This window comes from Eumetopias jubatus, unplaced genomic scaffold (assembly GCF_037043125.1).
Source record: "Eumetopias jubatus isolate StellerSeaLion01/CBP00866 unplaced genomic scaffold, mEumJub1_p1.0 scaffold_9, whole genome shotgun sequence".
NCBI classification, from domain to species: domain Eukaryota; kingdom Metazoa; phylum Chordata; class Mammalia; order Carnivora; family Otariidae; genus Eumetopias; species Eumetopias jubatus.
In genome coordinates, this window is record NW_028274815.1 from 60,360,805 (window position 1) to 60,373,982 (window position 13,178).

General features: G+C 37.4%; 1 protein-coding gene across 4 annotated transcripts in view; it reads left to right on the forward strand.

Moving 5' to 3' along the window:
• The window catches only part of USP34 (ubiquitin specific peptidase 34), a 264,454-nt gene that overhangs the window by 51,432 nt on the left and 199,844 nt on the right, over positions 1 to 13,178 (forward strand). For all 4 annotated transcript variants that reach the window (XM_028089697.2, XM_028089696.2, XM_088026523.1 and 1 more), the window contains exon 2: positions 4,668 to 4,755. In XM_028089697.2, coding sequence (XP_027945498.1) covers positions 4,668 to 4,755 — 88 coding nt within the window. The remainder of the gene's footprint in view (positions 1 to 4,667; positions 4,756 to 13,178) is intronic.

Below are 13,178 nucleotides of genomic sequence, written 5' to 3' on the forward strand. Positions count from 1 at the left end.
AAGTTCTGGATAATGGACCTTATTCCTTTTTTTGTTGTAATTTTTTATTAAAAAAAATTTTTTTTTATTTTTAAGTTTTTATTTTAGGGAGAGAGTGTGTGCACCAGAGAGGGTGCATGTGTGGAAGGGGGGCAGAGGCAGAGGAGAGAATCTCAAGCAGATTCCCTGCTGAGCGTGGAGCCTAACTTGGGCCTTGATCCCTCGACCCTGATATCACGACCTGAGCAGAAATCAAGAGTCAGTTGCTTAACTGACTGAGCCATCCAGGCACCCGAAGATTTTTTATTTTTTATTTTTATTTAAATTCTGTTAATTAACATGTAGGGCATTGGTTTCAGAGGGAGACTTTAATGATTCATCAGTTGTATATAACACCCATTGCTCAGTACATCAAGTGCCCTCCTTAATGCCCATCACCCAGTTACCCCATCTCCCCCTCTACCCTTCCCTCCAGCAGCCCTGCGTTTGTAGTTAAGAATCTCTTATGGTTTGTCCCCCTCTCTGGTTTTGTCTTATTTTTCCCTACCTTCCCCTATGATCCTTTGTTTTTTTTTTTTCTTCCACATCTAAGTGAAATCATATGATAATTGTCTTTCTCTGATTGACTTATTTTGCTTAGCATAATATCCTCTGGTTCCATCCACGTCATTGCAAATGGTAAGATTTCTTTTTTGATGGCTGAGGAATACTCCATTTTGTGTGTGTACACTATATCTTCTTTACCCATTCATCTGTCAGTGGACATCTGGGCTCTTTCCAGAGTTTGGCTATTGTGGACATTGCTGCTATAAACGTGGGGTGTGGGTGCCCCTTTGGATCACTATGTTTGTACCTTTGGATAAATACTTAGTAATGGATTTGCTGGATCGTAGGATAGCTCTGTTTTTAACTTTTTCAAGATTTTTATTTTTAAGTAATCTATACACCCAATGTGGGGCTCCAACTCACAACACAAGATCAAGAGTCACATGCTCCACCTACTGAGCCGGTTGAGCATTGGACTCTTGATTTAGGCTTGGGGCATGATCTCAGGGTGGTAAGATGGAGCCCTGCATTAGGCTCTCTGCTCTCTCTCCCCCGCAGAGTCTGCTTGTCCGTCCCTCTTCCTCTGTTCTCTCCCTGCTCACATGCATGTGTGCGCGCTCTCTCTAAACTAAATAAAATGCTTTAAAAAAAAGTCTTAAAAAAATAGAATGGGGTTGGCAAATGGTGGCCCAATGTACCAGATCTTTCAGCTGCTTGTTTTTAACATGGCTGTGGTCGTTTGTTTACACATTGTGTGTGGCACAGCTATCTAGGTGTGGAAAGAGACTCTGTGGCCTTCTAAGCCTAAAGTATTTACTTTCTTGCCCATTAACGAAAAACTTGCTGACCAGATCTTATACAATTAAACATTTTACATAAAGACTTATTTGGATAACCTGTAGTTTCTGAAAACTTTCTTCCTTTCTGGATTTAACTTTAGATTCGTTTCCTATATAGGGATAGAGGGTACATACCTCAATATCATAAAAGCCATCTATGAAAAACCCACAGAGAATATCATTCTCAAGGGGGAAAAACTGAAAGCTTTCTGCCTAAAGTCAGGAATGCGGCAGGGATGTCCACTATCACCACTGCTATTCAACATAGTATTAGAAGTCTTAGCCACGGCAATAAGACAACAAAAAGAAATCAAAGGCATCTGAATCGGCAAAGAAGAAGTCAAACTCTCACGATGATGTATATTTTATGTGGAAAACCCGAAAGACTCCACCCCAGAACTGCTAGAACTCATACAGGAATTCAGTAACGTGGCAGGATATAAAATCAGTGCACAGAAATCAGTGGCATTCCTATACACCAACAACAAGACAGAAGAGAAGACAAATTAAGGAGTCGATCCCATTTACAATTGCACCCAAAACCGTAAGATACCTAAGACTAAATCTAACCAAAGAGGCAAAGGATCTGTACTCAGAAAATTATAAAATACTCATGAAAGAAACTGAGGAAGACACAAAGAAATGGAAAAACGTTCCATGCTCATGGATTGGAAGAACAAATATTGTGAAGATGTCAATGCTACCTAGAGGAATCTACAGATTCAATGCAATCCCCATCAAAATACCATCCACTTTTTTCAAGGAAATGGAACAAATAATCCTAAAATTTGTATGGAACCAGAAAAGATCCTGAATAGCCAGAGGAATGGTGAAAAAGAAAAGCAAAGCTGGCGGCATCACAATTCCGGACTTCAAGCTCTATTACAAAGCTGTCATCATCAAGACAGTATGGTACTGGCACAAAAACAGACACGTAGATCAGTGGAACAGAATAGAGAGCCCAGAAATGGACCCTCAACTCTATGGTCAACTAATCTTTGACAAAGCAGGAAAGAATGTCCAATGGAAAAAGACAGTCTCTTCAGCAAATGGTGTTGGGAAAATTGGACAGCCACATGCAGAAGAATAAAATTGGACCATTTCCTTACACCACACACAAAAATAGACTCAAAATGGTTGAAAGACCTCAATGTGAGACAGGAGTCCATCAAAATCCTAAAGGAGAACACAGGCAGCAACCTCTTCGACCTCAGCCGCAGCAACTTCTTCCTAGAAACATCGCCAAAGCAAGGGAAGCGAGGGCAAAAATGAACTAGTGGGATTTCATCAAGATAAAAAGCTTTTGCACAGCAAAAGAAACAGTCCACAAAACCAAAAGACAACCGACAGAATGGGAGAAGATATTTGCAAATGACATATCAGATAAAGGGCTGGTATCCAAACTCTATAAAGAACTTCTCAAACTCAACATCCAAAGAACAAATGATCCAATCAAGAAATGGGCAGAAGACATAAACAGACATTTTTCCAGAGAAGACATCCAAATGGCCAACAGACACATGAAAAAGTGCTCAACATCGCTCGGCATCAGGGAAATCCAAATCAAACCTCAATGAGATACCACCTCACACTAGTCAGAATGGCTAAAATTAACAAGTCAGGAAATGACATGTTGACGGGGATGCGGAGAAAGGGGAACCGTCCTACACTGTTGGTGGGAATGCAAGCTGGTGCAGCCACTCTGGAAAACAGTATGGAGGCTCCTCAAAACGTTGAAACTAGAGCTACCATGCGATCCAGCAATTGCACTCCTGGATATTTACCCCAAAGATACAAATGTAGGGATCCGAAGGGGTACGTGCACCCCAGTGTTTATAGCAGCAATGTCCACAATAGCCACACTGTGGAAAGAGCCAAGATGTCCATCGACAGATGAATGGATAAAGAACGTGTGTGTGTGTGTGTGTGTGTGTGTGTATGTATGTATATATATATATATATATAAATATATATATAATGGAATATTATGCAGCCATCAAAAGGAATGAGATCTTGCCATTTGCAACAACGTGGATGGAACTGGAGAGTATTATGCTGAGCGAAATAAGTCAATCAGAGAAAGACATGTATCATATGACCTCACTGATAAGAGTAATTCTTAATCTCAGGAAACAAACAGGGTTGCTGGAGTGGGGGTGGGGTAGGAGGGATGGGGTCCTGGGTGATAGTCATTGGGGAGGGTATGTGCTATGGTGAGCACTGTGAGTTGTGCAAGACTGTTGAATCACAGATCTGTACCTCTGAAACAAATAATGCAATATATGTTAAGAAAAAAAAAAGATAGCAGGAGGGGAAGAATGAAGGGGATAAATCGGAGGGGGAGTTGAACCATGAGAGATGATGGACTCTGAGAAACAAACAGGGTTCTAGAGGGGAGGGGAGTGGAGGAATGGGTAAGCCTGGTGATGCGTATTAAAGGGGGCACGTTCTGCGTGGAGCACTTGGTGTTATGCACAAACAATGAATCATGGAACACTACATCACAAACTAATGATGTAATGTATGGTGATTAACATAACTAAAAAATTTAAAGATTCCTTTCCTAGTTGTACAGACTGTATATGAAATGCCAGTATGTCAGTCAAGCTTCAGTCAGGGAGTTGAAAGGGAATTTATTAAAGGGAAGTACTTACACAGATGTTAGAGGTAAAGAACAAACGGAACCTGGATGACACCCAGAGATGATGATGACATTTATAATAACTGAGGAAGCAGCCAGTTTCCCCGAAGGCTGGGGAAACGAAGGAGAGTTGTCAGAATCTAAGAATCAGTTAGAATCACTTGGGGGTGGGCCCTGTAAAGGAAGCTAGGACTTAATGGAAGGGATGCTGTCTGGCTATTGCTGGTAACTCTGAGAGGAGTACCATGAGATTGGTTTTTGGATGCTGCCACTTGGAATCTGGGCCGCTGCCGAGTGATGCTTTCATACATAGAAAGTGAACACTTTGGTCTCCTCCTGCCTTCTCGTCCTCTAGTGCCATGTAGGCAGTGGAGGAGGATCTTAACAGGAAGCCAGCTGGAAATGAAAAATGAACTTTGCAGAGTTCCAGTCCCAGCCTCACAAAGCAGAGAACAGAAGGGGGGATTTGAAGTAGAGAGACAACACTAGAATAACTGGCAAAGTGTCTTATCTCTTGCTCCCCCAATACATCTGTTAAAAAAAAAAATCTGAAATATTTGCGTTTAGTCTAAACCTTTTTTTTTTTAAAGTATTGGCTTTAATACTGGTTTAGCATTACTTATTCCTCATATTAAAAAGTGTTTTTTTCTACTTTATTTCAGTATCAGATATAGAAGGTGGTGATGGACTGCAGCTCAGAAAGGAACATACTCTCAAAATATTTGCTTATATCAATTCCTGGACACAGAGGTATGCATCTTTAAGTACTTTAAAGACTAACTTTGTGAGTTGTACTTTTTATTGGCATTGTTTGTCATGAAATTTCCCTTTTAGAGTGTTGGGTTGTATAACTATAGTTAATGAATGACAGTTTATCGATATTTATTAAATCTTCTTCCCTTCTTAATCATGAGGCCACTCATGGTTTTGTTTTTTAAAACAGAATAATAGTTTCTTTAATTCTTTTATTATTTAGAAATAGGAGAGTGAATGAAATTTTTTTTTTCTTTTTTAAAGGTTTATTTATTTGACAGAGAGAGACACAGCGAGAGAGAGAACAGAAACAGGGGGAGTGGGAGAGGGAGAAGCAGGCTTCCCGCTGAGCAGGGAGCCTGACGTGGGGCCAGATCCCAGCGTGCTGGGATCATCACCTGAGTTGAAGGCAGACGCTTAACCAACTGAGCCACCCAGGCGCCTCGAGTGAATGAAATTCTAAAAATAATTATTTTGAGAGATTAAAGAATTTTTAATGGCATAGCTAGAGACCTTTAACAAACTTAATCCATTAAAAAAATCAGTATTGTGGTAATGGACACTTTGACCCTTCTGGAAGCCACTTGTTATTACATTCGCATAATATATAGGTATATTAGACCAATTTTTAAGAAATACATACATTGAGAATATAAAGAATACAACTTCAGGGAACACAATAATTAATATAATCCGAATTTGTAACAAGAATTTGCAAGTTCCTGTTCCCTTAAAATGATTTTAGCTGGTCATAGCTAAAGATTCTTTTTTGCTTGTGTACCTATCTTGTTTATTAGTCTTCTAAAATTTTTGTGGGTGAAAAAAGAATGAAGGTTTGTGTGCAATGATTAGGGAACATGTTAAGTGCAGCTAATATAAATAAATGTCGTGAGCCCGCACTCTAGCTGATCATAGAGTTTATCTTCAAATCTCATTTGTTCTACAGTGATATCCCTTTTTCCTCTGTTTTTTCCATCTTTGTCAATAAAGTTGGTACACATATTTGTTCTACAAAAGATTGTAGATTTTTTTACTTGCCATCATTATTGGCATCTCTTTTCTGAGTCTCAACCAGCTGAATTACTTTTAGCTAAGTTTAGGAATGGTTGCTGTTCCTCTTTTCATTATGGGTAGAGTAGGTGATTGTATATTTCATAATACCAACGTTAATGATTTAAAAATAACATCAATATCCAAAGGATTTGTTGAGAAATGTTGCATTTGAGTAATAATTTTGGATTTATTTATTGTAACTGCAGCTAGATAGCAACATGTTATGCCACTGAATAAAATGAAATCCAGAGAAATGCAATTTTTTTAACATCTCACCCCCTAGTTATTGGTGGTGCTGGGTGGGGGTTACATGTTCCCGTTCCTAATCCTCTTTTATCATTGATACATACTCTTAATCCTTGTATCAGGAATTTTTAACCTGGATGGGAATGAAATTACAGAGTAAATACTGATGTGTACAGTTTAGGCATAATTTGTAGGTTTCATTAGAATGTCAAAGAATGTTTGCCCCCAAACTACAGAGATCCTCTTTTATCTACTGTTTCTATAGAGTATCGTGGTTAAGAATGTGGCTGTCGAGCCAGATTAATGTGGCTTTGAGTCCTGCTTCATCACCTGTTTTTTAGATGATTAGGACAAACTAGTTAGCTTGTAAGTTCTTACTTCATTTGTGAAATGAGAATAATAATGTTACTACTATTTTAGGTTGTGAAGAGACCAGGTGCTTAGCATAGTACCTGACAGAAGATCTTAATAAACACCTGTTTGAATTAAAATTGTTAAAATTTATTTTAGAAAATGATATACATGTTGAAGGTTGTATAAATAAAGTGTGAAAAACTGAACTAAAAAACAATTTGTAACCTTTATCATTTTATTCACATGTCAGTAAGTTTGAGCAATTTTTAGCTGGTAGTAAAAAAGTGCCCAAAACTAGAATGTTACACTCTTCATTGTTCATGCTGAAGACAAGACAAGTGACAATAAAATATCCAGGTGGATCACAGTGTTTTGTGATAAAAAAATTTTTGTCTACGGGTGCCTGGGTAGCTCAGTTGGTTAATTGTCTGCCTTCAGCTCAGGTCATAATCACAGGATCCTGGGATCAAGTTCTGCATCAGACTCCCTGCTCCTCGGGGAGTCTGCTTCTCCCTCTCCCTCTGCCTGCCTCTCCCCGATTATGTGCGCGCGCTCTCTCTCTCTCTCTCTCTGTCAAATAAATAAACAAAAATCTTAATTTTTTTTGGTCTGTTCTCCCTTCCCCCTCATCTCTGACCACCTCCCCTGTTTCTTTCTTGGGCATCAGAAAATACTGTTGCTTAGATTAAGATGGTAGTTCTTGTAGGTGATAAATAGCAACTAATAAGGCACAGTTAATCTTTAAAAGAGGTTGTTAACTTGGGGTCCCATGACCATGGAAGTCCATAAATGTATCTTAGTACACTGATGAACCCATGACATTTCATACAAAATGTTCTTAAAGGTTTTCTGGGAGAAAAGTGTTAATAATTTTCATTAGATTATCAGTGGTCAAGAATCATTATTCTAATATATTGACTAGAAAATAGGTAAAGGAGCATATTCACTTAAAAATAGTATATTGATAAGAATTTAATTTTTTAAGCATTACACTGTATTAGTATTATTTTCCTCCTATTTAAGTATGCACTCATTATAAAAATCTTTGAGGAAATAAAGAGAATCAAAGTTTAAAAAAGAAAAAGAAAAGCATGCTACCACCCAGAGTAACAACTGGTAATTTTTTTTGTATAGCCTTGCCATGAGCTTGTGAGTCATACAGTTTAAAATTTTGGAAAAATGTGGTCTTTTACTACATTTATGTTTTATAATCTGATTTTTCATACACAGTCAAGTATAATTAATCTCTTCATGTCATCAGATATCATTTTTAATTGCTGTATAATAGTCATACAGCTGCCATTTTTCTGTAAGATCAGGAACGTTATATTTGTTTAAAAGATTGTCATTATTTTATTAATATTGCAATTGGGACTGGAATGGGAGGAAGATTCAAAGTGGAGAGAGAAGATTAAGAGAATAAATTAAAGAATACAAGTTAATAAAAGAGCATATGAAGGTCTGCAAGTAACATGGATGATAAAAGCATTGAATAATGTTGCTTTTTTTTTTTTGGACTTGTTAAAAGTTATGACAAAACAGGCTTAGGTTTCCGTGTTGTAAATTCCACCTTCCTTACCGGGCATTTTTAAATTTTATTCATACTTTTTAATTTTATTTCATGATTAGTCTTCTAAAAGAATTCTGGGTGACAGCAAGGGTGAGTTTCTGTCAGCTTTTTGTATTTTCAGGCTAGAAATTATATCTTTCATACCTGTCATTTGTGTTCAAGGCTGTTGCTTTTGTTTTTTCATTGTTTTGGGAAGCATTTATTTTTTTTTAACTCTACATCCAGTGTGGGACTTGAACTCATGATCCCAAGATCAAAAGAATAACATACTTCATTCACTGAGACAGCCAGGTGCCTCAGTAAACTTTATTTTATGAACAGTTTTAGTAGCTGTTGCTTTCAAATAGATTATGTTCTATACTCTCTAAGGCTCTGCCTCTTATTTTGGCATTAAGAAATTTGGGGATGTTGATAAATTCAGTGGGGTATTGATATTGACCACTCTTTAAAGTAGTGCTTTTCATGAATTAGTTCATAAATAAAAACTTTGCTAAGGTTAGATACCGTGGATTAACAGTTCTTTCAAGTGTTCCACAGTACCAGGCCAGAGAAAATGTTAGATCCATTGGAATATGTGTTGTTAGATGGAATTATAGAATCAAAGTTAAAAAATAATTTAATTTTGGCATGTAGATTCCTCATGAATGTTGAGTTAAAATTTTTTTTATTAATTGAAGCTATGTATTTTATGCTAGGCATTTAGAAATTTTATCATATTATGTTCTTTTTTTAAATTGTTTTCAATTATTTAATTTCAATATGGTTAATATACAGTATTAAATTAATTTCAGGTGTACAATATAGTAATTCAACATTTCTGTATATTAGTGCTCATTAAGATGAGTACACTCTTAATCCCTTCACCTTTTTCATCCATCCCTCCACCCATGTCCCCTATGATAACCGTCAGTTCTTTATAGTTAAGAACCTGTTTTTTGGTTTTCTTTTTTTCCCCCTTTTTTTGTTCCTTTTGTTTCTTAAATTCCACATATGAGTGAGATCATATGGTATTAGTCGTTCTCTTACTGACTTATTTCGCTTAGCATTATCCTCTCTGGATCCATCCATGTTCTTACAAATGGCATGTTTCATTTTTTTTTTATTCTTTATTTAAATTCAATTTAATTAACATAAACTGCAATATTAGTTACCAGGGTAGAATTTAGTGATTCATTGGTTGCATGTAACACCCAGTGCTCATTATATCCAGTGTCCTCCTTAATTCCCGTTGCCCAATTACCCCTTACCCTCATCTACCTTCCCTCCAGCAGTCATTGCTTTGTTTCCTAGAGTTGAGCATCTCTTATGGTTTGTCTCCTCTCTACTTTCATCTTACTTTATTTTTCCTTCTCTTCCCCTATGTTCATCTGTTTTGTTTCTTAAATTCTACATATGAGTGAAATCATACCGTATTTGTCTTTTTCTTTAAATTTTTTTTTTAAATTTTTTATTAGAGAGAGCACAAGCTGGGGGAGTGGCAGGCAGAGCAGGTAGAGGGAGAAGCACGCTCCCTGCCGAGCAAGGAACCCGATGCGGGACTCGATCCCAGGACCCTGGGATCATGACCTGAGCCGAAAGCAGACACTTAACTGAGCCACCCAGGCGTCCTCTATTTGTCTTTTTCTCACTGACATATTTCCCTTAGCATAGTACCCTCTAGCTCCATCTTGATCCTTTTTCTTATGGCTGAGTAATATCCTAGTGTGTGTGTGTGTGTGTGTGTGTGTGTGTGTGTGTGTGTGTGTGTGTGTGTGTGTGTATAAATATGGTACATCTTTATCCATTCATATGTCAATGTACACTTGAGCTGATTCCATAGCTTGGCTGTTGTAAATAATGCTGCAATAAACATAGGGGTGCGTATATCCTTCTGAATTTGTGTTTTTGTATTCTTAGGGTAAATGTGCAGTAATGCGGTTACTGTATCATAGGGTAGTTCTATTTTTAATTATTTCAGGAAGCTCCGTAATGTTTTCCACAGTGGCTGTGCCAGTTTCTATTCCCACCAACAGTGCAAGAAGGTTTCTTTTTTTCCACATTCTCGCCAACAATTGTTGTTTCTTGTGTTTTTGATTTTGGCCATTCTAATAGGTGTGAAGTGATAGCTCATTGTGGTTTTGCTTTGCATTTCCTTGATGATGAGTGATGTTGAGCACCTTTTCATGTGTTGGCCATCTGTATGTCTTCTATGGAGAAATGTCTGTTCATATCTTCTGCACATTTTTAATTGGATTTTTTTTAAAGATTGTTTTATGTATTCCTTTGAGACACAGAGAGAAAGCATGAGCAGGAGAGAGAGAGGGAGAGGGGGAGAGAGCATGAGCCAGGGGGAGAGGCAGAGGGAGAGGGAGAAGCAGATTCCCTGCTGAGCAGGGAGCCCGACGTGGGGCTTGATCCCAGGACCCTGGGATCATGACCCTTAACTGTCCGAGCCACCCAGGCACCCCTAATTGGATTATTTTTTTGTGTATGTGTGTTGAATTGTGTAAGTTCTTTATATATTTTGGATTCTAACCCTTTATCAGATATGTCATTTGCAAGCATCTTCTCCCATTCAGTAGGTTGCCTTTTTTAGTTTTGTTGGTTATTTCCCTTGCTGTGCAGAGACTTTCTATTTTGGTGTAGTCCTAATAGTTTATTTATGCTTTGGTTTCCTTTGCCTCAGAAGATACAACTAGAAAAATGTTGCTATGGGGGCGCCTGGGTGGCTCAGTTGGTTAAGCGACTGCCTTCGGCTCAGGTCATGATCCTGGAGTCCTGGGATCGAGTCCTGCATCGGGCTCCCTGCTCGGCGGGGAGTCTGCTTCTCCCTCTGACCCTCCCCCCCCTCGTGCTCTCTCTCTCTCTCTCTATCTCATTCTCTCTCTCAAATAAATAAATAAAATCTTTAAAAAAAAAAAGAAAAGAAAAATGTTGCTATGGCTGATGTCAGAGAAATTACTGCCTGTGCTCTCTTCTAGGATTTTTATGGTTTCAGGTCTTACATTTAGGTCTTTACTCCGCTTTGAGTTTATTTTTGTGTATGGTGTAGGAGAGTAGTCCAGTTTCATTGTTTTGCATGCAGCTGTCCAGTTTTCAAGATCGCTTTGGCTATTCGAGGTCTTCTGTGGTTCCATACAAATTTTAGGATTGATTGTTCTAGTTCTGTGAAAAATGCTGTTAGTATTTGCATCGGGATTGCATTAAATCTGTAGATTGCTCTGGGTAGTATGGACGTTTTAACAATATTTGTTCTTCAAACCCATGAGCGTAGAATGTCTTTCTGTTTCTTTGCATTGTCTTGAATTTCTTTCATCAGCGTTTTGTAGTTTTCAGAGTATAGGTCTTTCATCTCCTTGGTTAAGTGTATTCCTAGGATTTTTTATAGTTTCCGGTCTCACATTTAGGTCTTTAATCGTTTTGAGTTTAATTTTGTGTATGCTGTAAGAAAGTGGTCCAGTATTCTTTTGCATGCTGCTGTCCAGTTTTCCAACACCATTTGTTGAAAAGACTGTCTTTTTCCTTCTTCATTCCTTCTTTGTGGAAGATTAATTGGCTGTGTAATCATGGGTTTATTTCTGGGCTTTCTGTTCTATTCCATTGGTTTATGTGTTTGTTTTTGTGCTAGTACTTTACTGTTTTGATTACTACTGCTTTGTAATACAACTTGAAGTCTAGAATTGTGATATCTCTAGATATGTTTTTCTTTTTCAAGACTGCTTTGTCTAGTCGGGATCTTCTGGGGTTCCATACAAATTTTAGGATTGTTTGTTCTAGTTCTGTGAAAAATGGTGTTGGCATTTGGATAGGGATTGCATTAAATCTGTAGATTGCTTTGGGGGTAGTATGGACATTTTAACAACATTTGTTCTTTGAACCCATGAGCATGGAATGTCTTTACATTTCTTTGTGTTGTCTTAAATTTCTTTCATCAGTGTGTTATAGTTTTCAGACTATAGGTCTTTCACCTCCTGGGTTAAGTGTATTCCTAGGTATTATTTTTTGGTGCAATCGTAAATGAGATTGTTCTTAATTTCTCTTTCTGCTACTTCATTATTGTAAAGAAATGCAGTGGATTTCTGTACATTGATTTTGTATCTTACGACTTGACCTAATTCATTCTTCAGTTCTAGTTTTTTTCATGGAGTCTTTAGCGTACTGTATATATAGTATCATGTCATCTGCAAATAGTGAAAATTTTATTTCCTACCTACCAATTTGGATACTTTTTTCCCACCTTTTTCTTGTCTGACTGCTGTGGCTAGGACTTCTACTACTATGTTGAATGAAAGTGGTGAGAGTGGACATCCCTATCTTGTTCCTGACTTTAGGGGAAAAGTTCTCAGTTTTTCACCATTGAGTATGATGTTAGCTGTGGGTTTTCATATTAAGGCCTTTATTATGATGAGGTATGTTCTCTCTAAACCTACTAGCATATTCTTAAATGTAAGCATTCTCAGGCAGCATATAACTCTACTTGGGTAAGAAAGTCTTATCAGGCTGGTAATAATAGGGGTAGGACTAAGGAAAAAATAGGATAAGCATAGATAGTGGAAGGGTATGTCTGAGATTAGTGTATAAATAGACGTAATGTGTACAGAGTTTAAAAAGTAAACAGAAAAAGGCCTGTAATAAAGTTCATTGTCCCCTATCTCCTCAACTCCCCTCTGCTTTCAACTCTTTCAGATGTTGGCTTTGATATTAACCTCCGTATTCTGAAATAGTGTTATTATACTGCTTTTACTTCATGCATCAATTTTAAGTAAACTCTGTGAGCTTTCTTTTCTGATATATAAAGATTACATTCGTAATCTTTAGAGAGAGAGAACTTCCCTATTCTCTCAGGGTAATTCTAAAAATAACAATTCTGGACAGCAGTGAGCCAGAAAAGGTTCTATGGCTCATTTTATATTTTACAAGAAATAAATTCTTGTTTATCTTTTGCTATCTTTTTGTTTCCTAGAGTTTACTGGCTTGTTATTAAATAATTTTCGGGATGTGAATCACTAATTCTTTCCAAACTCTTCAACCCTTCTTAGTACTAGTTTTTACATTTTTATGCATCATTATGTGATCTGTTATTTTCTTCCCTTTCCCCTCTCCTGAATCTCCTTTGGCCTTTATCTTCCTACTCCACTTGTTGGTTTCTCATTAGGTCTACTAAATAGCTATCTTCTCTTCAGATCACCCTTGAAATTTCTTTTGCTTTTCTATTGTT